Source organism: Suillus discolor, assembly GCF_016758755.1.
Source record: "Suillus discolor strain FC423 chromosome Unknown F5147scaffold_95, whole genome shotgun sequence".
NCBI classification, from domain to species: domain Eukaryota; kingdom Fungi; phylum Basidiomycota; class Agaricomycetes; order Boletales; family Suillaceae; genus Suillus; species Suillus discolor.
Genome location: NW_024541342.1, coordinates 72,390 through 99,985, shown reverse-complemented (window position 1 = coordinate 99,985; position 27,596 = coordinate 72,390). Strand labels below are relative to the sequence as shown.

Below are 27,596 nucleotides of genomic sequence, written 5' to 3'. Positions count from 1 at the left end.
GGTAATAGCGTTGACCACAGTATGGCGCTTCCAGGGATCACCGACTTGCTGCCACGTTGATGTATCCCACTCTTCTATGGTGGGATTTGGATTGGAGCCTGAGGACAACCGTGTACCATCAGGCGTCCACGCAAGTGAATAATTCCAGGCTGAATCGAGCGCAGCGTGACTCTCTAACTGTATGATGCATTCCCTCTTGCCCGTAGTCCATATTTGAACATTCTTGGATGTTGCGATGGCGAGATATTCTCCAGGCGGGGAATGCCGAACACAATGAACATAATCACTACAATCGATTGGATTCCCTTGCATCTGCCATGTTTCTGTGCTCCAGAGCTCTGTCGTGGTGTCCCATGAACCACTCGCCAGTGCTGTGCCGGTTGGAGAAAAGTCCAGTGACACGATTTGTTTGGAGTGGAATTTGAGAGGTTGAGTGAGAGAATCACCGGTGTTGCCGTCCCACGCGATGAGCTCTCCGTTAGCATCACCACTTGCTATCAACTGCCCATCTCCTGATACTGCCACTGCCCCCACCAAGGCACGATGCCCCTTCATTTCCTTCAACATAACACCATTCTTCAAGTCCCACAAACGAAGCGTATGATCTCCCAAGCCGGTCACCATATGTCGTCTATCGGGGAAGACTGCAGCTACAGATACAGCACATTCGCGAGTATCGGGGACTGCGGTTGCAGATATGGCGCATTCACGAGCTTCGAAAGCTCCCACAGGTATGGTAATCAGAACGAACGGCTGTGCTCCTTCTGTCATTTAGTCGGATATTGATGGTGTTGAGCACGGTTGAGGTAGGCTTGCTGTAAGCAGGTGGATGTCTTGCTCCACATTACACACAATCATTCTCGTCCACCCTTGTCTTATCAGACGCCCAAGGGTGATCATTCCAAAATAGATCGAAGGAAAGTGTGCCGCGATGCCGGGTATCATTTCGTCACCGTTTGGGTCCAATTGCAATACATAAGCGCTAGCCTGAAATTGTTCAGCAGGACCATGTGCTACCCCCATGCACCGCGGAAGACATTCGTCACCAGCTGAAAACCGCTACCTGACTGGGCCACATATGGACAGAGCCCCTAAGCGTCTTGGATTTCTGGTGCAACCCTGGTGTATTTCAAGGTCTCAAATGGTGTGCTGGCTCCCCTTGCTCGACCAAGACGGTCCGTATAAATCGTCTCGCACTGATAATCTCATGCTACTACGAATCAGCTGCAATGATGGGTGCGCCGTATCGTCAGCGTCCTAATTTCCTGTACTTGTTGTCTATCTTGAAAGTCGAACGGCGCCGTAAGGAAGGTCTACCAGTTCAGGGATAGGAAATCCTCGATCACGCATTAATTATCTATTACTACTAGTATACTATTGCACTAATAATCTATAGTATGTCTTACCAAAAAATGGCCCCTTCATTCTATTTCACAGAGACGCACGAGTCATCAATGCTTCCTGTATCTTCGCCTCCTCCTGCGCCCATGATGGACGGGCGATCCTGTATGCATCTCCAACCCGGGCATATGAGATGTCTCCCAAACACGCGACGGGCTTGAACTTTGCGAGGTCGATGACACCTTTCTCTGTGAGCACGTCTTTGCGGGCGTGGATGTACTTGACGTGCGCGAGGATGAGCGTGCCGGTGTGCTCGCCTGTGACTGGGTGAGTGATATCTATTGATTGGTAGAGCTGTTGGGAGGTGACGTTGTCAGCGAACGAGCGGGCTTGGCGTGAAATGAAACGACCTCGCATTCCATGCTAAAAGCGCTTTCCTTGATGCGGGAGGCTTTTACTTGCACCTGAGCACGTCGTTAGCGCATGTATCGTATCATGAACGTGCACGCGTACGCATTTCTCCTTTGTCAGACCACTGAGAGTCCACTCGTCGAAGCCGGGAGGAGCGTTTATAGCAGTTGCATTTGCATTCTCGACAAATGCCTCGCTGATGATGTTCACGGTGAATCCTTGGCCGTTCTTCACGTTCGTGACCGTGTCTTTAAAGCGGCCCGCCGCAGGGTTGTAGTTGATTGCGAATGAGATGACAGGCGGGTAGTTCGTGACCTATTGCAAGAGGTTATTGAACCATCATGTAAAGAGGGATCTTGTCTGTTGTATTGCTCACTGTGTTAAACCAACTGGTAGATGCAATCCATGTAAGTATGTGAAGCACGTTACAAACTGGAAGCGCATCTTACCTGAACGGTGCTAGGTTCTCGACGCCATCCTCGCTGATTGTGGACACGCATGCGATGGGGCACGGTACGATACCTGAAAGCAAGAGCTTGTACAACTCGCTGTCGATCGCGGTCACGATCGCGGCTAAACGGCAGGTCGAGGGGTACGTACATCTTGTCCGTTTCTGATGTGTTATAAACTTTCCACCCTGCAGATTCGCCTGCAATCCAGTCTTTGCCAGCAGGAGTGGTGTCGACTCTCTGACCATACGTCCAGGATGGATTGGGAGATTGCGTGTAGATGGAGTAGGTGGTGGAATCAAATGCAGGGATGGACATGGTCGGGTAGCTGGATGAATACAGCGAGACTGGCCCTGGATTTATAGTGACATGGTTTCAGATATTGAGGCCAGTCTTCACAAATAAGAGGCCGATAGCGTATGGGCTGACTACTTGGCTTACTACGCTGTTTGATAAGCACGCACGCGGTGATCTGACTACTTAGCTTACCACCGCCACTCGGTCGCGCCAGTCCCCGACTCCGCAGGACATGAACTCTGGGATTCCATACATTCAATTGCTTTGTTGTCGTGGGGCATGGCAGGGAGGATGATTAAGTGCGTGCCCCGGGGCACGCAGGTTTGTCACTAACTCCAGATAACGTCGTGGTCGGCGATGTGCGGAGGTCTATGGGGAGCGAGGCACCCGGCGTGAACGGAGATGAGCGCGTGGGCTGGATTAGACATCCGAGCAATATACTATCGGATTGGGTAAGCGTGAATCGTGTGCCGTCATCGTGAAAACAACTAAAATCACACTGTGCCATGACCACCAGGGCACACTGTCCTGCAGCGAAAAGAAGGGGCTCCTGCCAGAAACGGCGTGCCTCATGAGAGGCCAAACTTCCTGGACTCTCATAGGGCACGCACTTTCATCCGACACTTGAAGGCAGGGACCGGTTTTTGGAGAAAACAAGTCAGGAACAAAATGATTAGTCCAAAACCTCGGTATCGTAACCATGAGAATGATAGAGATACTCGAGCTTTGCAGCGTCTGAGTGCCTCGTGTCCTGGGCGTCTAATGATGCAGGTTGAGGCTGTGAAGAAGCACAAAAAGGCCAGGTACACGCACCTCTGAAACTTGGATCAAGACACCCACAAGCTCCCCGGCAAGTCATGCTCAACACCATCCACCTTGAGCAGAATGACGGACTTAATAGAACAGCTTGCCATTCGAATCACCACCCTCAATCGAACATTTGAAGGACATGAAGATAGTGTCTGTGCAGCCGCAGTCTTCCGCGATAGACGCTGTATGGTGACGGCCTCGTATGACAGACGCTTCGTCTGTGGGACTTAGAAGATGGTGTTGTATTGAAGATAATGGAGGTGCATCGCTTCGGTGTACGAGAAAATCAAGACTCAAGAGATGGTGAATGGATGATGTCGGTGGGGAGCTCATCGCCTGGAACAGAGACAGTGAATCTCTCACCCAGCCTATCCAGGTTCACTCCAAACAGGCATTGCCGCCCGACTTTTCCCAGACAGCACATTACTAGCGAGAGGCTCATTGGATACCACGGTGGGGCCATGGAACACAAAAGCACGGCAGGTGCAAGGAGATTTAATTGATTGTGGGACGGCGCTGAACAGTGAAAATATTAATGTTCAGACTTGAGTAGATGGGAAGCCTGGTGGGTTGCATCGAGTATCGGAGGTCCTAAGGTTGATACTGCAAACTTTGATGGCACTGCTGGTCGAGTCTTGAATATTAGATTTAATCACCCAGGAAACAATAGTACACAACCTTAATCACCTGGAGGAGCTTATAAAGAACCCAAAGCAATGTTCTAAGGACTCGTGATATGATCATAATTCAACGTGTGCGTCTCCTGAGCCGCCATGCTGTCCAGTAGTCCATGGCTCTGTAGTCGATATTATGAAACTAGGGGATTCAAATACATCTATGCTGGGTTCTATCTGTCCACCTATCGACGACACCAGTACAGCCGACGCAACGGTAGTGGCAGCCGATACAGTCGTTACAACTTCCCCAGCCTTCTGCACCACCGCGCGCGTACTTGAGCCAGAGCTTGGTAACAATCTCGTCCAGAAAAAGGCGATACGTAGCCCGCGGTCAATGATGCGCTGCTTCAGGATGAAGAGGACCACGAGGCCGAAAAACACGAGGCCGGAAATAATAAGGATGCGGTCGAGCCAGTCTGTCTTTTCGAGTGCAGTAATAAGTTGTTTGGAGGTGCCGAGGATGAGATCGAGCTTGTCATGTGTTGTGGATGCAGATTGGATAGTTGCAGTAGATGATTCTGTGTGAGATGGACAGTAGGTATTAGAAGAAAATGGTACCATAAGGAACTTACCTAGTAGTTGACTTGACAAGACACTGCGCTCAAGCTCTTTCTGCATGAGTCCAATTGTTCGTTGCAGTGCTTCTGTGACATCATGGTTGGCTTTCATGAGTATGTCTTCGCTGTAACTCACAAGTTAGCCATATCGGAGGGTACGAATGTATGCGGCGCACGAACGTGACTTTCTCGCTCAAGGAGCTTGTACTGTTCTGCCGAAAGGCAGGAGACCTCAACAACTCCTCTCGTCGTGACCGACTTTGGGAGTCAATTGCATGTTTCGATGCTAGCAATGCTGCTCGAGAGTCTTTGCGTAGACTGATATCCAGAGAGACAGACCTGTCAGAGGCTGGAAACAATACTGAACTGTTACATACTTGACTAATGAATCCCGAAAAACTTCAGCTCTTCTCCTCAGCTCTCTCCTCGCCCGTTCAGTTCTGTGGTCATCAACCAGGACATCCAGTTCCTACAAGTGGTGAGTATGGGTTGAACCTCAAAGCATGAACTGACAAACCTCGATTTGCCTTGCCAGACCTTCAATGTCCTCCCTTACCTCCGCAGCCCATGCTTGTTGCGTGGTCAAAGGACCTGTGCAAGCTCTCAGACGAGGAATCTGAAAAGTTGAAAGGTCGTTATGGTGTCGTTCGATGGACTCGATTAGAGAGAGAGCTTCAGCATCTAGCGTTGCTGGGATGGGTGGCATGTCTGAAGGTGGACGCTACAAGTACAAATATAGCAAAATGGATCATGGCACATCGGGGATTTCAGAAAGGCTGAGAATCCGAATTTGCGGCAGTCCGGCGGTCTACCGGAGGGTCTGTCTGGGGTAAGATATTCACCGGACGGCGAATACCGAACACCTTCAGTCCCGCACAATTGATTGGATTTCCTTCTACCCGCCATGTCTTTGTGTTCCACAGCTCCATGGTGTGGTCCATTGAACCACTTGCCAGAAATGCGCTGTCTGGAGAAAAGTCGAGCGAGAAAATCTTGTTGGAGTGGACTTTGACTCGGACGGGCTGGGTGAGAGATTCGCCGTCTCTGTTCCAGGCTATGAGCTCTCCACCAAAATTACCGCTTGCTATGAATTGCCCGTCTCTTGATACTGCAGCTACTCGTATGCCCCAGTGATGCCCCTCCGTTATCTTCAATACGACACTGTTTTCCAAGTCCCATAGACGAAGGGTCTTGTCGTGCGAGGCCATTACCATACGGCGTCCATCGGGGAATTCTGCAACTGCAAATACACTGTCTATGGCCTTTAAATATTTGACTAGTCGTGGTGATTCGGATGGCAGGTTGTTCTTCTTCCATCATTCTGCTCGAGGTGGACGATGTGGAGCACGATTTGCTGGAGAGCTTGTGAGTGTCTTGATCCAAGAGGTGCCGGGCCTTTTTGCTTCTTCACAGCCTCGATCTGCATATCAGATGCCCAGGGCACCAGGCACTCGGACCGCTGCGAAGTGCAGGTATCTCCTAGTAAGTATAATTCCCATGGTTGCTTGTTCATTGGATCGAAGTACGAAGGCTGTGGAGTAAAGGAGACATGGCTGACGCCACTACTACACTCGAACGAATATCCAGTCCAGTGTAATAGTGATACCCGCTGCGTTGAAGCGCGTTCGATGTTCGCTATCCGGCGAGCGTCTTGCGATTGCAGCAGAGTCCAGACAGTAATATCTAATTGATAACCCAAGCCTGATCTATGCACCAGGGAATGCGCCGGGTTACTACACTAGATTACAGCCTGCCACCGCATGCGAATAATCATGTATGCCCCATTGCAAACGGACTATGTACTTAGGTGCTTTCAGGATGTGTTACTCAACACGATCCAAGTGCACATGTTGACTCTAATGACATCAGCAAAAGTGCCCAAATCTAACTAGGTCCGGCAAGGTCCGGAGAGTCTCCCACGGCCACATGATGCGTTCCGAGGCTTGATTGTATTTGTTCGTCATCACGCAAGGTACGCACACTCGTCTCATAAGGCCTTACTAGACTGTTTCAACCTCGCGGCAGCCTCGCGAGGCATTTCAAGATCGGCGCTGTCTCGCACAGGATTGCGAGGGAAACCTCATCTCTAATAACGGTTCGTGTTTCAAAGGTACGGTCCGAGTCCTATTTCGGGTTCGGTTCATGCCTTTGAAACACATTCCTTCGGACCGTTCTCATATGTGTATTTAAGCCTTATCAATTATACTAATCGTTGATGCAACAGCTCTCCAGCAGCCTCTCTTGATGCTGCTCTACTCAGTCTCATTATTTTTGCTCGCTATTCTCACTATGGTCAACTGTCCGAACTGCGATGTTGAAGTTCGTGATCGTGGACTTTCCATGCACCTCAGCAGGTACTGCCGCATGCGTGATGTAGCCACGACATCAGTGCTTACTGAACGGCTGGAGCGCCGACAAGCCATTGCCGAAGCTGCCCGTGCAGAGGAAGAACGGCAACAGGAAGAAGAGCGTGAGGCACAGCATCGTCAACGACAACAGCAGCAGCCTCGTGTTGAGGAAGTGAGTATTATTTTTAAAACATAGACTTGATATTCATATATGAACAGGTACCAGATATTGAAATGGACTCGCGACCATCTGGGCGTCCCAATCGCCAGATACGTCTCCCCAAACATTACCGTGACGAAGTTCCAGTCCTGCCAATTCCTGCGCCACCTCCGGTTGAGCCAGATGAGCCAGCACCAGTGCCTGACGACCCAGATGACATTGCCATGGACTTCGATGACAGACCATCATCAGAGCATGCCCCCCCTACAGAGCAACATCGTATGGACATTGACACATTCGACCTTTTTCGTGAATACCCTCATTCATTTCCAACATACGACCCCGAACATTCAGCCTACTTCGATGCACTTTGTGACTCCTCAACATTCCAGCATGTTGATGGGGACGCTGATTACGAACGGCCGTGGTATGCTGGCTTCGGACAATCACTTGAGGCAGTCCACCATGACTACTTCGCACCATTCCTTAATGCCACTGTTTTCCGGCTCATGACATGGTTTTACAACTCATCGATCTTGAAATCACTGCAAGATCTCAATCGTCTAGTCAACGATGTCATTTTAGTGGAGGATTTCTGCCGAGAGGATTTGCTAGATTTTAATGCACCTAGGGAGGCATCGCGTCTCGAGAAGGCCCAACACGACCCTGCCTCATCCATATTCTCATCCGATGGATGGCATGAGGCCTCAGTGAAAATCCGACTCCCATGTGAAAAAGAGAAGTTCTCTTCTGAGGATTGTGCACCTGAATTTGAAGTTGACGGGCTCTATTACCGCAAGCCATTAGAGGTCCTCAAATCGGCGTACGCAGAAGTTGCAGCCAAAACATTTCACATGAAGCCATACAAACTATTCTGGCAGCCGGAGGACGACGAACCCCCAGAGTGAATCATTACTGAACTGTATACATCTGACGCCATGCTTCAAGAGCAAGCGAAGCTCAACTCGCAGCCCTGTGAACCAGACTGTAATCTAGAAACTGTCATAGCTGCAATCATGCTCTGGTCCGATTCCACTCATTTAGCAAGCTTCGGAAATGCTTCTCTCTGGCCGATATACTTGTTCATTGGCAATCAGTCAAAGTATATTCGTGGCAAGCCAACATCGTTTGCAGCACATCATCTCGCATATATTCCAAAGGTCTGTCTTTAATATTTGAACTTGAGACACGAACTAATTATGTGTATAGCTATCAGATACTATCCAAGACTTCTACAAGAAGACTTTTGGTCGTAGTGCCACAGGAGCAGTGCTCACGCATTGCAAACGTGAATTAATGCAGGCCGTTTGGCACTTCCTGCTCGATGCTGAATTCATAGATGCATATGAACATGGCTTCGTTGTCAAGTTCCCTGATGGAGTCTCTCGTCGTGTGTTTCCTCGTTTTTTCACCTATTCTGCTGATTATCCGGAGAAGTCTGTTTCACATCTTACTTGATCACACCATACTAATCTCCCTGATGTCAGGGTTCTACTTGCATGCATGAAATTCCTCGGGAGGTGTCCATGCCCACGGTGTCTTGTTAGCAAAGACAACATTTTCAAATTAGGGACAAAGTTCGATCGACGGCAGCACACCAGAAATTCTCGAGTTGACAATCATCCACGGCGTAGTCTCATTGAACGAGCCTGTGAACTCATATTTGTTCGAGGCTATAGTGTAGTCAGCTCTGCAATTGAGAGAATTGTTGGTACCACCTCTGTGGCACCTATTCGTGTATGTATGATTTGAATTGATCTCTCAACTTGAAAGTTTACTAACTGTGAGCATCAGAATGCCTTTTCAGAGAAGCTTGCCAAGTTCAGTTTTGATTTCCACTCGATGCTCGTGCCCGACTTTATGCATGAGTTTGAGTTGGGAGTATGGAAGGCAACCCTTACGCATCTTCTCCGAATTTTGTATTCATATGGAGGTACTGCTGTGCAAGATCTCAATGAGCGGTAAGTCGTTTTTTCTCATATATTTGCATGTCCATCGTGATGATCCAGGTATCGTCTCGTGCCAACATTTGGACGTGACACCATCCGCAAGTTTAGTGACAATGTGTCAGGTCTTACAAAACTCGCAGTGCGTGATTTCGAAGACCTGCTTCAGGTAGGAGCATAAGTAATACAGCTGCTGTCATGCTGATCAATGCTGGCAGTGTGCGATGCCAGTATTTGATGGTCTTCTACCGGAACCGTTCAACAACTCAATCCTCAACCTTCTGTTTGAGCTGGCCACCTGGCATGCATTTGGGAAGCTTCGTATGGACACGGAGATGACACTCTACCATTTTGATAATTGTACGACATGGCTAGGAAAGGCTCTCCGGCGATTTCGTGACAACACATGCAAAAAATTTGCTACTCATGACTTGCCACATGAAATGGCTGCTCGTGCACAGCGTCGGCGTCTGAAAGTGTCTAAAGGCAAGAAAGCAGGGTCAGAAAGGACAAATATTGATGTTGAAGGTGATGGCCCCTTGAAGCAACACATTTTTAACCTCTCGACTTATAAACTTCATGCTCTCGGAGACTATGTCAGGTCAATCTGGCTATATGGGACCACGGACAATTACTCTACACAAGTTGCAAGTATTGGAATCTATCACCTACCATTCACCTACTAATGTTGGAATTAGGGTGAACTTGAGCATCGACGAGTGAAGCGATTTTATGCACGGACCAACAAGAACAAGTTCACACGAGGAATTGCAAGACTTCAGCGTCGCGAGCGCATTTTGCAGAGGATGAAAGAGGTGAACCATGAAAGGGCAGCTGCACAAGAGAATCATGCACAGCCTGAGACTGAAGATCTCTGTCCATCTCTTCATTTCGTTGACCAGGACCCACTGCCGCATTGCTCACCAGAGATCCACTACCAGATGTCCTCATCACAGAAACATTACTGAGATATTTCTTCCTGGCTTGGAAAGAACAGAAATGACCAGGCCACAAAGGTAGGTCTCCGAAACTCGTAAAATGACAAATGTATTTGCTCACTGGATGTAATTAGAATTTCCTTCCACGTCTCAAAGATCACCTGCTGGGTCGCTTGTCAGGACTGGACTACGACGGGGATGAGACTTCATTTAGTGCAGCACAACGAAACTCTGTTGCAATTATCAACAATCGAATTTATCGTCACAAAGTGCTTCGTGTCAACTACACTACCTATGACTTGCGGCACGCTCAGGACTCCCTCAATCCCCGCACGCATGCAGACATCATGGTTCTTGCCTGTGATCAGGAAGACTCCCATCCATACTGGTACACCCGGGTTATTGGCATCTTTCATGCCAATATCCGCTACATGAGACAAGGTGCACATCCCACTATAAAGCGTGTCAACTTTTTGTGGGTCCGCTGGTTCGCTCGTGACATCACTGCACCAACAGGTTGGGCAGCAAAACGGCTGCCACGAGTTGGGTTTTATGATGGAAACAATGAATCAGCCTTTGGGTTCCTTGATCCTGACCTCATCGTTCGTGGCGTTCACCTTATCCCAGCCTTTCGACATCTACGTACGACTGCACTGTTGGGACCATCCATCGCCCGTCAAGCAGCTGACAATGACGAGGATTGGGACTGGTACTGCGTCAACATGTCAGTTATTTCCCACTAACGACATGAATCAAATCTGATAAATTACCAGGTTCGTCGACCGAGACATGTTCATGCGCTTCCATGGAGGAAGCGTGGGGCACAAATCCACACAAAGAGAGATGTCATGCCTGCTTGATGATTGTGATGAGTTGGATAGAATCCCCTTCCAAAGAGAGAAAGAGCGCCATGGATCAGAATTCAATGAGGGCTCTGAAGAAGATGAGGATATGGAGGAGGATGGAGATGATGGGAGTGGTGATGATAGCAAGGAGGAAACAGATGATAGCAAGGAGACAGACAGCATGGACGATGAGGACAGGGATGAAGTTCTAGCTCCCTTTGAAGCAATGGTAGACGACACTGTTGCCGACGAGATGGATGAATATGGATACTCCGGCCTTGATCAAGTCCTTGACGAGGATGGTGCAGATGAAGAAACTAATGAGATTGATGACTTCGGTCCAGAAGATGGGGAGGATGTGATGAACGAGTTCAAGGAGGATAGCTTTGCAGACTTGTAATTGACGACGGTGCATGACAGATAGCTCAGAAATTAGCTCTGTTATTTTTAAAGTAATTTACATGTGGCCTGAATCACAGGATGGGTTGGGCCGTAGACAAAATGAGTACAATCAGGTAAAGGTGGGAATCAAAACGCTCGTTGAAATGCGCGAGGATTAATGATCGTCAACAGTCAGCCTTGTTGCGGCAATACTGGGACACCACTGAGAGACCTTCCAGTTGTCGCTTTTTCTCCTCTGGAGTCCAAGCCGGTCCTTTATCATTGCGGTTGCTCAACGTTGAGTGGATTACAAAGCGCACCATTCGATGCGGTCAGACAAAGGCTGGAGTGAACAAACACAACTTTACCATCCAGTTTGTCGATTCCCATCCCAAATGCGATCTAAGAAAAGAACTCAATGACACTGTCCCTGAGTGGTAGGTGATGAGCTGCACAAAAGGGAAAATAAATGTTTCTGCTTACTCCACATCTACGATAGAGTTATCTTCTCATCGGACAACCATCTTTGCGACTGCTGCAGGTGCGAGTGGCCTGCGATCCTGATAATAAATGTTATAAGGTTATGAGACAAAGGCGCGACGGCTCGTGCACTTTATCACCAAAACCACACATACGGGCACGCATAGGGTGTTGTACTACTTCAAGGGAATAATGCCTGATGATCGTTAAAGGTTAAGAAGAGTGGCGGACAACTCAGGACATAATTGACTGACTTTCGGCCCCACCATTGTTAAGTTCTCACGTCGCGAGTGCGCTAAAGGTGAAGATGCGAGGGCGGGTGAAGATGCGAGGGCGGGTGAAGATGCGAGGGCAGGTGAGGGCGAGAATGTGAGGTTGGGTGAAGATGTGAGGTTGGGTGAAGATGTGAGGGCAGGTGAAGATGGGTCTGAGCTTGACAACTGATCTTTTGCATGGCAGGTATTGAAGGGTATGAGCGACGGCAGATCTGCAGATCTGAGCTCCGTCAAGCACAAGGGCCTGCAATACATTGGGCTAAATATGTATAGTAAGGCCGATGCTCTTGACCCGCCAATTCCAGAAATCAAGGATAAGTCAATGTGTGGGCTCAATCACCCACAGTTGGCTCGTTTACTTTGCCCTCGGAAGAAATTGGATTGGTTTGACGAGGACCCTGATTCATTTCATTATTTGTACTGATGTCACTATGTTCAGCGCTATGGCTGCCTTGCAAGCTGGCGAAATCACCATGACGGCACACAACTGGCCAACATTCTTTTATGAACATGGCGTTTACGATGCTGCTGAGAAGACACATGGCCTGTTTCGAAACCACATTGTTCTGAGGGTGCGTCTTCATTTTCTACGCTGTCATTTATTTATAACAAAGTTACTATAGTTTTATAAACATCTTTTTATTGGACCATTATCCGTCATGAACGATGCATCAAATGTCCGCAACTCTGTGAAGCCATCCAAAAATCGTGCATGGGGACTGACAGCTGTCAACAAATACATCATCGCATATGTTCACATTATCGTAAGTTTAGCTCTTTTGCTATTGATATCAGCACCCCTCTCATGAACCCATAGACACACTTTACGATCAGCAGCGCTCAGCACTGGACACAGTGTATTGGCGACATGGACTTGGATGAGCTCCTCTGGGCCATCATTGAAATGCTAGACGACGACGACGATCTATGGGTCAAAGACACCCTCGTGTGGTGGAACAGGTACATTTTTCTGCGTGGTTAGTTCAGTGCTAATTGTTCGCAGGCACCTCAAACCAACCAAGGACAACTCACACTCAGCCAAGCTCATGCGAAAGGAAAGTGAGGACGACATTGCACAAATTTGTGCTCAGCGAGCTGCACGCCGTTCTGCATTAGTTACATCAGATGGTATGTGATAGATGTATATACAATGCTGGTACTGATATTTATTTCCCAGTGCTGTCATGTCCGGTCAACCCTAATGGGTCTCGAGAGCCCTCAACCAGTAAGCAAGCTCGCCCTGTGGAGTACGAAGACGAAGATGATATAACACATGCACCCAAATGGCTTTGGCGAGCGGGTGACGACCTTGCCAGTGACTCACCACCTCACCCAAATTCCAACGCTAAGCAGCACCGCACCTCAGTTTATGATGACAATGAGGTTGCGGTACCACGAACACAGTCAACCCACCCTCGGTTGGAAAGGCAAGGGCAGCCTGCGAAGCCACGGCCCCTGCACCAGCGCCACACTCAGGTTACTTCAGACGACAATGAAGATACCCCACCCCCTCACAAGCTCAAATCCAAGCGCCCTATCTCTCTCGATGATGATGCCAACGAGCTGGAAATAGCAGCACAACCCAAACGGCCTTGATCTGACCCCCACGTGCCATTGCCTCCAAAGTTCAATAAACCTCGGTACTCCACCTCTGATCATGGTGAGGCTCCAACTTCGATGCAACCTGCCCGTGGAGCTACAGATTCCGATGGAGAGGAACACCAACCTCGGCTAAGCAAGCCTCAGCATCCTACAAGTGCCTCCGTCCAGTATGATGACGAGGATCAGCCTCCACGTCCTAAGCCGAAACCCAAGCCGAAACCTCGACGCCCTGCTGCTTGTGATGAGCACGAGGATTCACTAAGTGTGCATGTGACCAAGCAGTCGTCGAATGTGATTCAGGTATGCAGCTAAGACCATTTTTTTGTCATTATAGTGATATTATGATTAGCAGTCTCAGCCAGTGTCTCCACCTCGACGCCCCTCACCCCCACTGTCAGATCTGACTGACAATGACATCAACTTCTCCCCGCAAGCTCCAATGGCTCCCGTTCCCTCAAAGAAGAGAGGGAGGAAGAAAATCACCGATCCTGACGCTCCTCGAAGAACCTCCGTACGAAAGAGGGCTAATGGCTATTAGGACTGCATCTCTCTCATTGGACTTTCGTTCTCCGTTTCTCGCATTACTGCTTCTGCTGACATAGACTTAATGCACGCTTTGGACTTTGCCATATGGACTTTGTGCAACTTATGTATTTTAGCTACCAGTGTCATGCTAATGCGATGCCTCTTGGGGCCTTCTAATGTACACAAGTCTCGAGTGATCTAGTAAGACCTAGTATTCCCTTGCAAGCCTCAGCAGCCTCGCAAGGTTCTAATAAGACCTAGTATTTCCTTGCAAGCCTCAACAGCCTCGCAAGGTCAACCTAGCTAGCACACCCTCAAAAGGCCATCCTAGACGTGCTCTCAGAAGGCCATCCAAGACGGGGCTATTTCCTCGCAAGGCATCGCAAGCCTTCCAATATTCGCAAGGTCGTGTATGGTCTTGTTAGGCCTTCCAAGGCCTCGTCAGGTTTGGGCACTTTTGCTGATGGAAGACACACGATATCGTCCTCTGCGACCACCTCGAGAGCAGATGGTGCCTCTACATGTCAAATTTTGAAATCTTGTATTTGCGAGGGTCATTTGCAGAGTATGTATGATATACGAGGCTATGATAATGTGATGTGATCGTCGATGTGGTGTAAAAAACCATTCAGCTACAATATGTCTAGGGTCCTGATGTTCATAATGTCAATCGAAGCCGGGTGTTTCATCTGCGCAATGATATTATGGTCTGACGCGACCCTCTTGTATTCTCCAACGCGTTGCTGCGCTAGCAAAAGTGCGCTGAAAGCCTGCCCAAGGTGAACCATCAAACGCAATGATCGTGAGTGAACATCCGAGTCAACTGACAACTCCTCTTCTCCAGGTGAGTTGCTGGAAGACTCGTCAGTGTCGTGTAATCCAGACCGGGACTCGAACCAATCCTCTACGCTCTCCCCTTCGTCTGCAAAGGTGAGCTGCTCTGAAAAATCAGGCAGCCCAAGGAGACGACGATCCCATGGACGGACAAGAAAGAATGTCTGCCGAGTTGGTCTTGCGCGCGAGAACTGAATTAGTGTCTTGTCCATGGTGATCAGTAAGTCCTGAAGCCCATCTGCTTTGACTTCATATATGGAATGAGCAGCATGACCAGGCCTCCGTTTGACTTCCGTGACATGGAATGCGATGCAAGGAAGATGCAGTCTGCAGTTTGCGAAGAGCGGAGTATTCATGTTCTCAAGCATGTTATACAACTTCGAAGCTACATCCACAGGCACAATGTTTCGCAATGAAGAGACCGCTGTCTGAATCTCATCTTCAGACAATAATGGTGGGGAGTATGGCGGGGCTGCATATGAGATGATGTCGGCTAGAAGGCAACTATTGAACTCTGACGATTGTCCGACCCAATCCAGGGCGATGATGTCACCCGACCAAGACACGATATCCTGCAGGAGCCGGCCGAGCGCGCTCTGCTTCCTCTCGCCATAGATGACAGGTAGGTGGACGTCGAAGATACCAAATAACGAGTACGCGGTGTCTTCCTGCACAGTGGTGACACGCTTCGATGCCCATTGCAGCTTCTGTCTAACATCTCTCATCCCTGGATGGAAGGAGATCAGGGCCTGTGCATCTATGCCCGTCGCACCCTCCAACTCCTTCATGATTGCTTGGGACTCTTTGTGGTTGAGAGAGCGATCGTCGAGATATAACGACCAATCCTTCTGATAAAATCTAACGACTTTCGGAGCGACAAACTCTTGAAAGGTCCATCCCCGCTCGTTCCAAATACTGCTCACTAGTGCACCGGGTTGGGATGAAGGAGGGACATCGGATAGGTAGACAATGGTGAGCGCTGAGTGACGGTACCAGACGAACATGGATTGGACCGATTCTCCAAGCTCGGCGTTGTTGCTCTTATCGATGCAGCATGTATCCATCCACGCCCAGAAATACCCCGCATCACGAGCGATTTTGCAGAACGACTGCAGTTTCGTGATGCCACCAAGTCCCTTCAACTCGCGCACATCTTGATTTTGGATGTGGTGCAGCAGCACCTCCGTCTCTTCCCACCTGTGTGATAGCAAAACGCAACGGAAGTGCATGGCCACCACCTCCTTGATGCGTTCCATTTCGAGATCCGAACGCTTCGTTATGGATGACAAAAGCTCCTTGTATTCTGGACTTGTTTTGAAGGAGTTTAGCTGTGCTGCTCGGTCGCACAAAATCCCCATAGAGGTGTTGAGCAGACGAAGGGGGGCATTGCTGAGTTCAATCGAAACCGCTTTTCGAATAGCTGTCTTCTGCTTCCGATGGATGGACGTACTGCTCACGCAGATCTGCAGAACAAGATGGATGTTTCGAGACGAGGTAGTAATGTTCCATGGCTTACCTCGTATCTGCACTTCTGAGGCGTCGTCCAACTTGGAAAACATGATTGTGAAGGCCTCGACGGCTTCTTCGTAACGTTGCGCGCCACGCAGCGCTGAGTGTGATAACTGGTACCCAACATGAGACGAAGGATTGAGTTCAGTGACCTATGCATCGCCGAAGTCAACATGGGCTACTAGAACGTGGATGCCATCGCACCTTTCGCACGTCGAGGAGCGCATCCTCCCACAGCATTTTACTTGACTTTGCCTCGCTGCGACGTGCAAAGAAAATATCAGATGCAGAATCCAAGTCGATCGCCATCGAGTATAGGTCAATAGCCTTGTTATAATCGCTTGCAGCGAAGGCAGCCTCTCCATTGGCAGCGCAGAGTGCGCTGCATTCCTGTTTGAAATCTGAGAAGAATACAGGTGAGGATTGTCGCCTGCGCGACATTACGGGTTCTAAACTCACCGTTGGACCAATCAAGGCAGTCGGCTTTGGTGATTTCGTCACTTGAAGCCATCATGTGTTGGTATGATTTCACGGCATCTTGGAGTTTACCGGCCCGAAGGAGTGCATCACAGCGTTTATGGTGTGCCTTTTGCCACAAGGACTTCAGGTCCCAGCCAAAGAGCTGGACAAGAGATTCAGTTATGAGAAGCGTCATATGTGCATCATCTTGACGTACCACCACCAAATCTTCGTATACTTCATGAATGTTTGATTCCGATGATAAATCGCTGGAGTCGATAGCGGCAGTGAAATGGTCGGCGGCTTCATCGTAATGTGCGCCATCCAGGGCTTTGATACCGAGTTGAACGTGTAGATATGCCTAATGTGCGAGTTGTAAGGATGAGTGTTGATGACCAAGCATGGATGATGCTTACTTGCACGATATCACGTGCAAGAGTATCGGTATCCGGACAACCGGCAGCGAGCTCCTTGAGGAGCAGGCTTGCCTCGTCATGTTGATCTGCATTAAAGAGCGCGATGGCCTTAAATACAGCGATGAGGGGAAGAGTATGCGAGGCAAATGTAACATACCTTGATCAATAGCAGAAAATGAGTGATTTCTAATCCTGGTCCGTGTACATGGATGCAACATCAAATGCTGCCCTCGCATCCAGGACACGGCCGTTTCCACAGAGGGAAATACCCTTGGAGATATAGCCCGTCAATGAGGGCTCAATGCTGATGGACTGTGTCACCGTCGAGTTAGTCCTTCATAAGGCAGCGATGATTCTCACCTTGATTGCGTCCAGAAGGGCGCGGTCCCAGTCATGTTTTCGCGCTATGACGAATGACCGATGGGCATAGGAAGTATGGTTGTTCGGACTGGTGTTGATATCTTGAGTGAGTAGTTCTTCGGCTGGTAGATAAGTCTCCATTTAGACAAGCAATATGGGAGGTCGTGATGGCTAGGATCTGCACGAAACAATGCTCTAATTGTGGTATATATGAGTTAAGAACGGAAACATGCCTTTGAGCGATGGACGTAGGGAGTATGGTTGTTCGCATCGGTATTGATATCTTGCATGAGTAGTTCTTCGTCAGTAGATAAGTCTCGATCTATGCATGTATCGCGGACTGTTGTTGTGGCAATAGTCTGCAAGAAGCATGCTTCGATTTATGGTATATGAGTCAGAGACGGAAACATGCCTTTGAATGTATACCATAGGGTACTGCCCACTCTGAGATGATCTTATCGTCGCCTCCACTGAGGATGTGATTGCCGTCCATAGAGAAAGTAATGCGTGAATTGGCGAGTGAGTGCTTGAAGACGGCAATGGTTTGTCGGTCTGAGAGCTGCCAGAGACGGATGTGGCTGTCACTAGATGTGGATGCAACGAGCGGTGTGCCAGCAGGATGAATAGCAATGGCTTGGACGTGGCTAGTGTGGCCCGTCCAAGTATCACCGACCTGCTTCCAGGTTGTTGTATCCCATTCGCGTACAGTAGGATCTTTACTATCGCCGCCTGTGAGAAGGCGTGTGCCATCGGGCGTCCATGCGAGTGACAAGTTGTATGATTTGTGACCCTTTAACCTTGCGACGCGCTTCCTCCTGGCTGAATTACAAATTTGAATATTGTGGTCTGTTGCGATGGCAAGAAGTTCTCCAGACGGTGAATACAGTACGCAGGTGACAAATTGACACTCGATCGGATCTCCTTGTAGCTGCCAGGTTTTGGTATTCCACAGTTTTGTCATTTTTTCCAAATATGCATCAGTGGCCAGCACTGTTCCATCGGGAGAAAAATCCAGCGAGGAGACCAAATGGGAGTGTGCTTTGATTTTGGTGAGTAATTCGCCAGTTTCTCCGTGCCAGACGATGACCTCTCCGCTTATATCACCACTTGCTATCAATTGCCCATCTCGTGATACCGCCAATCTCGACACCCCTTTGTGATGCCCTTCCATTTTCTTCAACACAACACCTGTCTTCAAGTCCCACAACCGAAGTGTTGTGTCCTCCGAGCCCGTAACCATCCGACGTTTATCAGGGAAAACTGCGACTCCAGTTATGCGTTCTTCATGGCCTTTGAACCATCGCAGGGGAGTGGTGATTGTAATGAGCTCCGACATTTTACTGGATGTTGATGGTATGGAATAACGGACGAGGCTAGACTTTGGAGGGATTATGTCTCTTTCTCTCAGCTGCAGGGGGTGTATGGTGCGTTTTATGGTGCTTCACAATTGCCTCATTTCAATAGACGCCCAGGACATCTAGTAAGGCTGTTCGTGCCCACGCCTCTATCACCCTATTGTCATACCCGCTGTCCTCGACAGTATGCACATCTGCAGTGCATACATGCGTCCGACTCTTGTCTTCGCAGCTTCCAGAATGTATCCCATTGCATCAAGTCGAGCAGTCCGTGCTTTCCATCGTTCGAGTCTGACTGTCTATCCTGCATGAATACCGTTGTTTTTCGTATCTAGCAGCTACTCCAGCTTATCACCACGTTATTACTCTTTCGAACGCATGTATATAGCTTACTGCAATATCACTTCTCCATCCAACAGACTCCCACCCAAGATCCTTGTGTGCACAAGATGCAACCAAATTTCGTGGTACAGCCTCGGAATCTCCTCACTATCGGCACACTGCTAATGGCCGCATCTCACTGCGATGCCCCTCCGTATTCTCCAACACAACACCTGTCTTCAAGTCCCACAAACAACTCAAGCGTCTTGTCAATACGAGCTTGTCATCATACGTTGTCTATCGGGAAAACCCGCGACTGCGCTTGCACCGCTCTCACGATCTTCAACAACGTACGTGCGGTGCTTGAAACGAGCTTCGACATCTTGCTGGATGCTGAAGATGTGGAGCACGGTCGAGGTAGACTTTGGAGGGATTGTGGGTGTCTTTCTTTAGGCTGCAGAGGTGCGTATATCGTGCGTTTCTATATTGCTTCACCCCATTGACTTGCCTTGTGTTTCCTTAGACACCCTAGTAAGACATGGACCCCATTCATCTCTTCAGGTGAATATGTCTCCCTTACTGCTTCGTTAATCTTGCAACTAGTCTCAAGGACGATATCATCCTCATATTACAACCTGCTGAAGCCCAAACTTCTTCGCCGTCGCCTGTGTTGTCTCCTGCATTCAATACCTTCTTCGCCGCAGCTTGCTACTCCATCTCATTAGCACAGGCCAATAATGCATGGACACTCCTACGACATGTTATCTGGCATGGTGCCATTGATGTGGATGTCAGTTCAATATCGGAAAATGATGCGCAGCGCAGGGGATCACTCGCTATTATAGATACTGGTGATCACGTTCAATCTATTCGCGCGAACCACGATGTTAGATCGCCGCTCCAAGGTCATCATAAGGTAGATAACGGGTATATGGATGTACATATAAATATGTATAAGTAATTTGAAACGTCCGAAATGTTCAAGGAAAGGACATCTGAAAATTCCATTATTCTTCAAAGTTACACCACCTCTACTGTCTTGACGCAGTCTATGATGTTGCGAATAGACTCGGAAGTCGTTTCTTTGACTTGCGCAATGATATCATGTTCTGATATGACTCTTGTGTAATCTTCGCCGCATTTCTGGGCTAGCAAGAATGCCCTGAAAGGCTGTTTGAGGCGAGCAATCAATCGTAACGCTCGTTTGCTTAATTCAGAATCAAGCGACTCGTGCTCTCCAAAGAACCCGCCATGCGAATCTGACGGGGATGGGGGAGAGGATAAATCGTCCATGCTTTCGGTATCGTCCGAAAAGTCAGGTAGTTCGAGGAGACGACGGTCCCAGGGACGGACGAGTAAGAATTTCTGTGCAGCGGGTCTTGCTTGCAAGAACGGCAGCCTTTTGCTTGTGGTGATGAGCCCTGGCAGGTCACGAAGCCCATTTGCCTTCACGTCATACGTGAAACCTATCTCTCCATCTTCAAGTTGATGGCGCCTCCCCTTGATTTGAGTGACACGGAACACGATACAAGGCAGATGTAACCGCTGGTTTGAGAAACCGGGGTGGTTTGTGCCGTTGAGCTTGTCATACAATTCTAAAGCCACCGTTCCATCCACAGCGTCTTGCAGCGACTCAATAGATGCCCGAATCTCATCTTCAGACGGGCATGACAACAAGGATGTCGATCCGTACGACGTGATATCGGCTGGCAGACAGCTATTGAATTCGGATGATTTGCCAACCCAGTCCAGGACGCTGATGTCACGCGACTGGGCAACAATCTTCTCCAAGAGCCGACCGAGCGCCTTCTGTTTGGTCTCGCCATAGATTACGGGTAAGTGGACGCCGAAGATACCAAATAATGAGTATGCAACGTCTTCTGGCTTCTCGGTGAAGCGCTTCGATGCCCATACGAGTTTCTCGCGGGGATCTCTCATTCCAGGACGGAAGGTGACGTGAAACCGTGAATCTATTCCCGTAACATTCTTCAACTCTTGCATGATAAACTTTTTGTGATTGTTAGAGTGATGATTAAGATACGGGGTCCAATTATTTCGGTAGAAGAGAATGATGTTGGGAGCCAGGAATTCTTGGAGTGTCCATCCTCGGGTGATCCAAACACTGCTGACGAGTGCACCAGATCCCGATGAAGGTGAGACGTCAGATAGGTAGACAATTGTGAGGGCTGAGTGATGGTACCAGCGAAACATGGAGGTGATGGATTCTGGGAGCTCCACGGTGTCTTCCTTGTTTATGCAGCATGTATCGCTCCATGCCCAGCGGCAGCCAGCATCACGAGCAGTTTCGCAGAACCGCTGCAACTTCCTGACGCTGCCGACTGGGTTCAACTCGTACACGCTCTTGCCCTGGATGTTGCGCAGTAGCGGCTCCTCCCCTTCCCACCTATGTGACAACATGACATAACCAAAGTACTTCTTCACTACCTCTTCGATGCGCTCCATTCGAAGGTCCGCACGCGTCGTTATCGATGATAGGAGTTCCTTGTACTCCGTGCTCCTCTCGAAGGCCTCTATTTGTGCCTTTCGTTCGCATAAGCGACCGGTGGAAGTGTCAAGTACACGAATCGGCGTGTGTTCCATGCGAGCAGTAATGACTTTTTGGATTTTCATTTCTACGTCAGATCGAGAGACATACTGCTGGCGCAGCTCTGAAGAAAGGGTCAAGCATCTTGAGGACGCGTTGCTCAAAGCTTACCTTGTTGTCGCGTGTCGGGAGAATTGTCCAACTCAGAGAGCATGACTTGGAAGGCTTCGATAGCTTCATCGTAGTGTTGTGCAGCATGAAGCACTGCATGCTTCACTCGGTATCCATTGGAGGGACTGAGTTTAATGACCTATCACCAAAATGAGCGTCGACTACGTAATGATAGATGCCATCGTACCTCTTCTGCATCGAGAAGTGCATCTTCCCATAACCTTTGTTTCAACTTTGCCTTGCTGCGTTTTGTGAAGATGGTGTCGCTGGCTGAATCCAGGTTGATTGCCGCCGAGTATAACTCAATAGCCTCGTCATAATTGTTCGCGTCGAAGGCGGCATGTCCACTTGCAACGATGTCAGTAAATCCTTGGGCAGTATAACGCTCCCTGCAGGCTTGCTTGAATGCTGAGTGAAAATGCAGGTGAGAAATGGACCAGGTGACATTGATGAAGACTTGCCAGTGGACCAAGCAAGACAGTTAGCCTTTGTAGCTTCATCACTCATATCCATCATATATCGGTACGATTCGAGGGCCTCTCTAATTCCACCTGCCTGCAGGAGTGCATCGCACCGTCTCTGGTTTGCAATTTGCCACACTGACTTGAGGTCCCATCCGAAGAGCTGGATAGATCACGGAGTTAGGCAATGACAGGATTTCCACTTGCATCATATCCACGCACCACAATAAGGTCCTCATATTCAGAACAAATGGTAGACCAAATGGCGGATTCGGATGAGCCAGCGATGGTGCCGACAGCGAAGTCTCCCGCATCTCCGTTACGACCCGCGCCACTCAAGTTATCTAAATAAACCTTACGTAAAGTTTTTTAATAAGTATCAACCGAGAACTGGATTCAGTCGGCAATACTTACTTCCACGATACTGCAAGCAAGACTATCAGCATTAGGAGAAGCATCTGGAGGCTGTTGAATGCGGGGTATTGCTTCGCGATGCTGCTTTGCGTTGAATAGTGCAATGGCCTGAAAACCGTGATGAATCAGGAATATGGGAGAAAGATTTGACCTGCCTTTATTAAAAGAAGAATGGTCTTCGAATGTCCATCCGTGAACATGGTCGCAAGGTTAAATCCTTCCATTGCATCCTGGAACTCCTGTTTTCCGCAATATGCGATGCCGCTGGAGAGATACCCTGTCAAGGAGGGCATCGCAACGGACTAAATTACCATAGTTTAGCCTATGTTACAGCGGTGTCCAATAGCGTATCTCACCTTGAGTGCATCATCAAGGGCGCGGTCCCAGTCGGCTTTTCGCGCCCTAACAAATGAGCGATTGGCATACGCGTTGTGGTCGTTATTGTCAGCATCAATCCGTTGTGTTAGCAGTGCTTCAGCAGCATCCAAGTCCCCGGCTATGCATGCATTGCGGATTGTCGAGTCCATCTCGAGGATCTGCGGGAAATATAGTTTTTGCATTGCCGAGAGTGAAGGACTAAACATGCCTTGGAATCAAACGATGGCACTGCCCACTGAGAGATCTTTTTATCAAGACCTCCGCTGAGGATGTACTTGCCATCGGTGGAGAAGGTGACACAGCACACCGTATGGGAGTGCTTGAACGAGGCGATAATTCGTCGATCCGACAGCTGCCAGATGCGGACATAGTGATCATAAGACGTGGAGGCGACGAGGGTGCCAGTAGGGTTCACAGCCAGGGTATTGATGCCCTTACTAGGACTAATACTGCAGGCATGACCGACCTGTTCCCACGTTGATGTATCCCACTCCCGTATAGTGGGATCTAGATAGGAGCCTGCTGTGAGCAACCGTCTGCCATCAGGCGCCCATGAAAGCGAGTAATTCCATGCCGAATTGAACGCAGCGTGAGCCTTGAAGGTTTTGAGTTGTTCCTTGCTGTTTGGATTCCATATCTGGATATCCCCAGATGTCGCGATGGCAAGATGTTCGCCAGACGGGGAATACCGAATGCATTGGACATAATCACCGCAATCGATTGGATTTCCTTGCTGCTTCCACGATTTTGTACTCCACAACTTTGTAGCTTTGTCCACTGAACCAGTTGCCAGCACTTCTCCATCTCGAGAAAAGTCCAGCGAGTAGATTGCTGCGGAATGGGCTTTGATGATTTGGGTGAGCGATTCTCCAGTGTCGACGTTCCAGATAATAAGTTCTCCGTTGTGATCACCGCTTGCTATGAATCTCTCATCTCGAGATACCGCAACTGCCCACACCCAGCCGCGATGACCTTCCATTTTCTTCACCGCACCATCGTCTTTCATGTCCCACAGACGAAGTGTATTATCTCCCAAGGCCGTCACCACTCGTCGTCCATCGGGAAAGACTGCAACTGCATATATAGTGTGTTCGTGAGCTGCAGCCACTCGAACTGGCGTGGTCATTTGGATGATGGGTTGAGCTACATTTACCATTCAGTTCTAGGTTGATGGTGAGAGCGGTTAAGCGTCGGTGGACTTGCTGTATAGTAGGGACTTTTCATGCCTTGTGAAGCTTTATGCTGAACAATAGTTCCCGTTTTGATAATATTTCACAGCGCTAATTTGTGGTGTGCAGTGCCCTGTCACTACTCTGCCACCGTTCGGGTGTCTTAACTGTGGCGAAACTAGTAATAGGTGCCAGCAGTGCAACGTAAGAACGTAAGAAGAAGACCTCCCGAAGCCAGCACAAGCCTCACCTTGCTCCTTCCCGTGCTTGCATATACATATCATTCATAGCTAAAATACTCCCAATAGGACATTCCGCACCGCTATACATGTGCTACCAATGGCATCAGAGGGAGTGCGTACTAATAGTACTTGGTACCTTGACAGGTGCCTATCACACATGATCGCTGTGTCTTATCAGACGCCATTACTATGAGGCTATGCCTTTGGTCCAAACTTGCAGCAGGGCCCAGGCTCATTGCTGCAGCTTTTCATATTGGGCCAACACACCACGTTAAACCCCCGGGCCATCATGGTTGTTCTGCTTATATCCGGACACATTTGGAGTGCGTTATTCTTCCCTGCTCACCTTGTTCAGGAAACAGACACGCATTCACACCCCTTTGCGTATCAGGTCTGTGAAAATTGCTCAGCTCAAGTCTTGTGATATCTCCTTCATACACCAAGTCGCACAAACTCTCATGGTACGTGTAACAGATACACATTGCAGCCGAAGAACCTCGCTTCCCGTGTCGGCAACTCCAACAAAGCTTCAAGTTGCTGTTTGTTCATTGCCAATTAGATTGCGGACCAATTGTTCGGCGACTGACTCGTTTCCCCAACGCTTACCTACGCTGGATCGACATCATTCCCGTTACATTTACGAATGGCAGGGCTGACCTTGAAGGCGCAGAAACCAGGGTCAAGAGAATTTCATTTGGCCTATGTGCACAGACTTCTTCCACGGCAGTGCCGCATGCAGTAGATAGGTAACTGTGCATATATAACATACAAAAAACATTGGTTCTATGTATACGTCTAAACAGTCCTGAAATATATTCTGCGGGTAAATATCATGCTCGTACAGTTACAAGATCTCTAATTAATATATCCTAAGTTAACGTCCATAAAAACATTAAAAACATTGGTTCTACATTATATACGTCTGAACTATATTCTGCGGGTATAGGTATATATCATGCTCTTACAGTTACAATATCTCCAACATCCTGACGTCCATCATGTGGCGAACAGAAGCAATATCTTGAACTTGTGCAATAATATGACGATCTGACGCAATTCTCTTGTATTCTCCACCGCGTTGCTGTGCCAGCAAAAATGCGGTGAAAGGCTGTCCAAGGCGAAACAGTAATTGTAACGCTTGTGAGTGAGATTCCGAACGGACCGACCACTGTTCTTCAGGGGATGAACATGATGATAGTGATTCCAGCTCACTCCAATCATCCACGCTCTGCACGTCGTCTAAAAAGTCAGGTAGCCCAAGGAGACGAGGATCCCAGGGACGGACGAGTAAGAATGACTGTCGGGTGGGTCTTCCTCGTGAGAACTGAGGTAACTTCTCCTCCGTGGTAATCTTCACGTCATGAAGTCCGTCTGTCTTGACTTCATACGTCAAATGGGTCTCCTCGTGTTCAACGAGTCTCCGTTTGACTGCCGTGACATCGAATGTGATGCATGGCAGACGAAGCCGGCAGTGAGAAAAATGTGGACCGCTCAAGCGGTCCAGTGTTCTGTACAGTTTCAAAGCCGACTCGATAACCACAGTGTTCTTCAGTGATGAGACCGATCTCTGCATCTCATCTTCAGATATAGATGGCAGCGTGTACGGTGGGGTTGCATATGAAGTGATGTCCGCAGGAAGACAGCTGTTGAATTTGGATGGTTTCCCGATCCAGTCGAGAGCAGTGAGGTCGCCTGACTGAGTCACAACCTCCTGCAAGAGACGCCCGAGCGCATATTGCTTCGTCTCGCCATACATCACAGGTAGGTTGATACCAAAGATACCCATCAACGAGTATGCAACGTCTTCATGCACGGTGGTGACGCGTGTCGATGCCCATCGTAGTTTCTCTCGGGCATCTCTCATACTGGGACGGAAGGTGACAAGAGTCCGTGCATCTATGCCCGTCGCACCTTCCAACTCCCGCATGATCGCGACAGACTGCTTGTGATTGGGAGAGTGGTCGTCTAGATATAAAGTCCAATCATTTTGGTAGAAGCGGATGGTTTTGGGGGCAAGTAATTCCGGTAATGTCCATCCTCGAGTGTTCCAAGCGCTCTTTGCCATTGCGCCAGATTTGGACAAAGGCAGAACATCCGAAAGATAGACAATCGTAAGCGCTGAATGGCGATACCAGGCAAACATGGAATTGATCGACTCTTGGAACTCGGCATTGTTACTTTTGTCGATGCAGCATGTATCAATCCACCCCCATCGGTACCCAGCCGTACGAGCAGTTTTGCAGAATGACTGCAACTTCGCGATGCCGCCAACGGATTCCAACTCGTACACCACTTTGTCCTGGATGTCGAACAGTAATGGCTCATACCTCTCCCACTTATGTGATAGCATGACATAACCAAAGTACTTCGCCACCACTTCTTCGATGCGCTGTGTGCAGAGATCTGCATGCTTCGTTGTGGATGACAGAAGCTCCTTGTACTCCACACTCGTCCTGAAGGCATGTATCTGTGCCTTTCGATCGTATAAACGACCAGCGGGTATGTTAAGTAGACGAAGCGGGGCGCATTCAAGTTCGAAATAAATGGTCCTTTCAATCACAGCCTCTGCTTCGGATTGACTGAGATATTGTCGGCGCAACCCTGGGGAAATATTCAACCATCTGGAGGTATGTGTTTTTCGGGGCTTACCTTGTAACTGAGTGTCGGTAGAATTGTCCAACTTGGATAGCATAACTTGGAAAGCTTTGATGGCTTCATCATAGTGTTGTGCGCCATGCATCGCCGCATGTTTCAACTGGTATCCAAGATAAGAGGAAGGGCTGAGTTCGATGACCTAGGTATTACCAAAATCAGCATAAGCTATGAAGCAATAGAAGCAATCCTACCTTTTCCGCATCGAAGAGTGCATCGTCCCATAGCATTTCTTCTAACCTAGCCTTACTGCGGTTTGCAAAGATAG

The 27,596-nt window shown here is 48.8% G+C and overlaps 5 protein-coding genes across 5 annotated transcripts; 2 read left to right on the top strand and 3 right to left on the bottom strand.

The window, feature by feature from the left end:
- Positions 1–1,372: 1,372 nt before the first annotated feature.
- Positions 1,373–2,760, bottom strand: F5147DRAFT_438942 (uncharacterized protein). Its single transcript, XM_041429868.1, has 6 exons — positions 2,353–2,760; positions 2,202–2,300; positions 2,129–2,141; positions 1,855–2,067; positions 1,752–1,805; positions 1,373–1,695 (listed from the first exon to the last, which is right to left on the bottom strand). The coding sequence occupies exons 1-6, from the start codon at positions 2,517–2,519 to the stop codon at positions 1,432–1,434; spliced, it is 810 nt and encodes a 269-aa protein (XP_041286615.1). The 5' UTR covers positions 2,520–2,760; the 3' UTR covers positions 1,373–1,431.
- Positions 2,761–3,816: 1,056 nt separating this feature from the next.
- On the bottom strand, positions 3,817–5,358 carry F5147DRAFT_438897 (Sec20-domain-containing protein). Its single transcript, XM_041429867.1, has 7 exons — positions 5,295–5,358; positions 5,060–5,269; positions 4,920–5,011; positions 4,723–4,860; positions 4,558–4,667; positions 3,987–4,503; positions 3,817–3,929 (listed from the first exon to the last, which is right to left on the bottom strand). The coding sequence occupies exons 2-6, from the start codon at positions 5,246–5,248 to the stop codon at positions 4,049–4,051; spliced, it is 984 nt and encodes a 327-aa protein (XP_041286614.1). The 5' UTR covers positions 5,249–5,269; positions 5,295–5,358; the 3' UTR covers positions 3,817–3,929; positions 3,987–4,048.
- A 6,220-nt stretch (positions 5,359–11,578) lies between these two features.
- On the top strand, positions 11,579–13,511 carry F5147DRAFT_657880 (uncharacterized protein; the record flags this gene model as incomplete). The annotated part of the gene is made up of 9 exons (XM_041434344.1): positions 11,579–11,597; positions 11,660–11,701; positions 11,942–12,045; positions 12,100–12,239; positions 12,355–12,487; positions 12,539–12,679; positions 12,733–12,875; positions 12,919–13,043; positions 13,093–13,511. 9 exons carry the CDS (start codon positions 11,579–11,581, stop codon positions 13,509–13,511), a joined length of 1,266 nt encoding a protein of 421 aa, XP_041286613.1.
- Positions 13,512–14,659: 1,148 nt separating this feature from the next.
- F5147DRAFT_723360 (uncharacterized protein) lies at positions 14,660–14,971 on the bottom strand. The gene is given in 2 exon segments (XM_041438971.1): positions 14,660–14,906; positions 14,925–14,971. The coding sequence occupies 1 exon segment, from the start codon at positions 14,828–14,830 to the stop codon at positions 14,675–14,677; it is 156 nt and encodes a 51-aa protein (XP_041286612.1). The 5' UTR covers positions 14,831–14,906; positions 14,925–14,971; the 3' UTR covers positions 14,660–14,674.
- A 4,437-nt stretch (positions 14,972–19,408) lies between these two features.
- Positions 19,409–20,410, top strand: F5147DRAFT_723321 (uncharacterized protein). Its single transcript, XM_041438970.1, has 3 exons — positions 19,409–19,758; positions 19,820–19,857; positions 19,941–20,410. Exons 1-3 carry the CDS (start codon positions 19,425–19,427, stop codon positions 20,019–20,021), a joined length of 453 nt encoding a protein of 150 aa, XP_041286611.1. The 5' UTR covers positions 19,409–19,424; the 3' UTR covers positions 20,022–20,410.
- Positions 20,411–27,596: the final 7,186 nt, after the last annotated feature.

What these genes read in the sequence shown, in the direction of transcription:
- F5147DRAFT_438897 (XM_041429867.1), bottom strand. Translation starts at nt 5,248, where the DNA reads ATGCCACCCATCCCAGCAACGCTAGATGCTGAAGCTCTCTCTCTAATC. An exon ending in GTCTGGCAAGGCAAATCGAG is followed by an intron (nt 5,012 to 5,059) that starts GTTTGTCAGTTC and finishes CACCACTTGTAG; the next exon opens with GAACTGGATGTCCTGGTTGA. An exon ending in TTTCGGGATTCATTAGTCAA is followed by an intron (nt 4,861 to 4,919) that starts GTATGTAACAGT and finishes TCTGGATATCAG; the next exon opens with TCTACGCAAAGACTCTCGAG.
- F5147DRAFT_723360 (XM_041438971.1), bottom strand. Translation starts at nt 14,830, where the DNA reads ATGGTTCACCTTGGGCAGGCTTTCAGCGCACTTTTGCTAGCGCAGCAA.
- F5147DRAFT_438942 (XM_041429868.1), bottom strand. Translation starts at nt 2,519, where the DNA reads ATGTCCATCCCTGCATTTGATTCCACCACCTACTCCATCTACACGCAA. An exon ending in GTCTGACAAAGGAGAAATGC is followed by an intron (nt 1,806 to 1,854) that starts GTACGCGTGCAC and finishes CGACGTGCTCAG; the next exon opens with GTGCAAGTAAAAGCCTCCCG. An exon ending in CTTTTAGCATGGAATGCGAG is followed by an intron (nt 1,696 to 1,751) that starts GTCGTTTCATTT and finishes ACCTCCCAACAG; the next exon opens with CTCTACCAATCAATAGATAT.
- F5147DRAFT_723321 (XM_041438970.1), top strand. Translation starts at nt 19,425, where the DNA reads ATGCAACCAAATTTCGTGGTACAGCCTCGGAATCTCCTCACTATCGGC. An exon ending in TCTTTCTTTAGGCTGCAGAG is followed by an intron (nt 19,759 to 19,819) that starts GTGCGTATATCG and finishes GTGTTTCCTTAG; the next exon opens with ACACCCTAGTAAGACATGGA. An exon ending in GACCCCATTCATCTCTTCAG is followed by an intron (nt 19,858 to 19,940) that starts GTGAATATGTCT and finishes AACCTGCTGAAG; the next exon opens with CCCAAACTTCTTCGCCGTCG.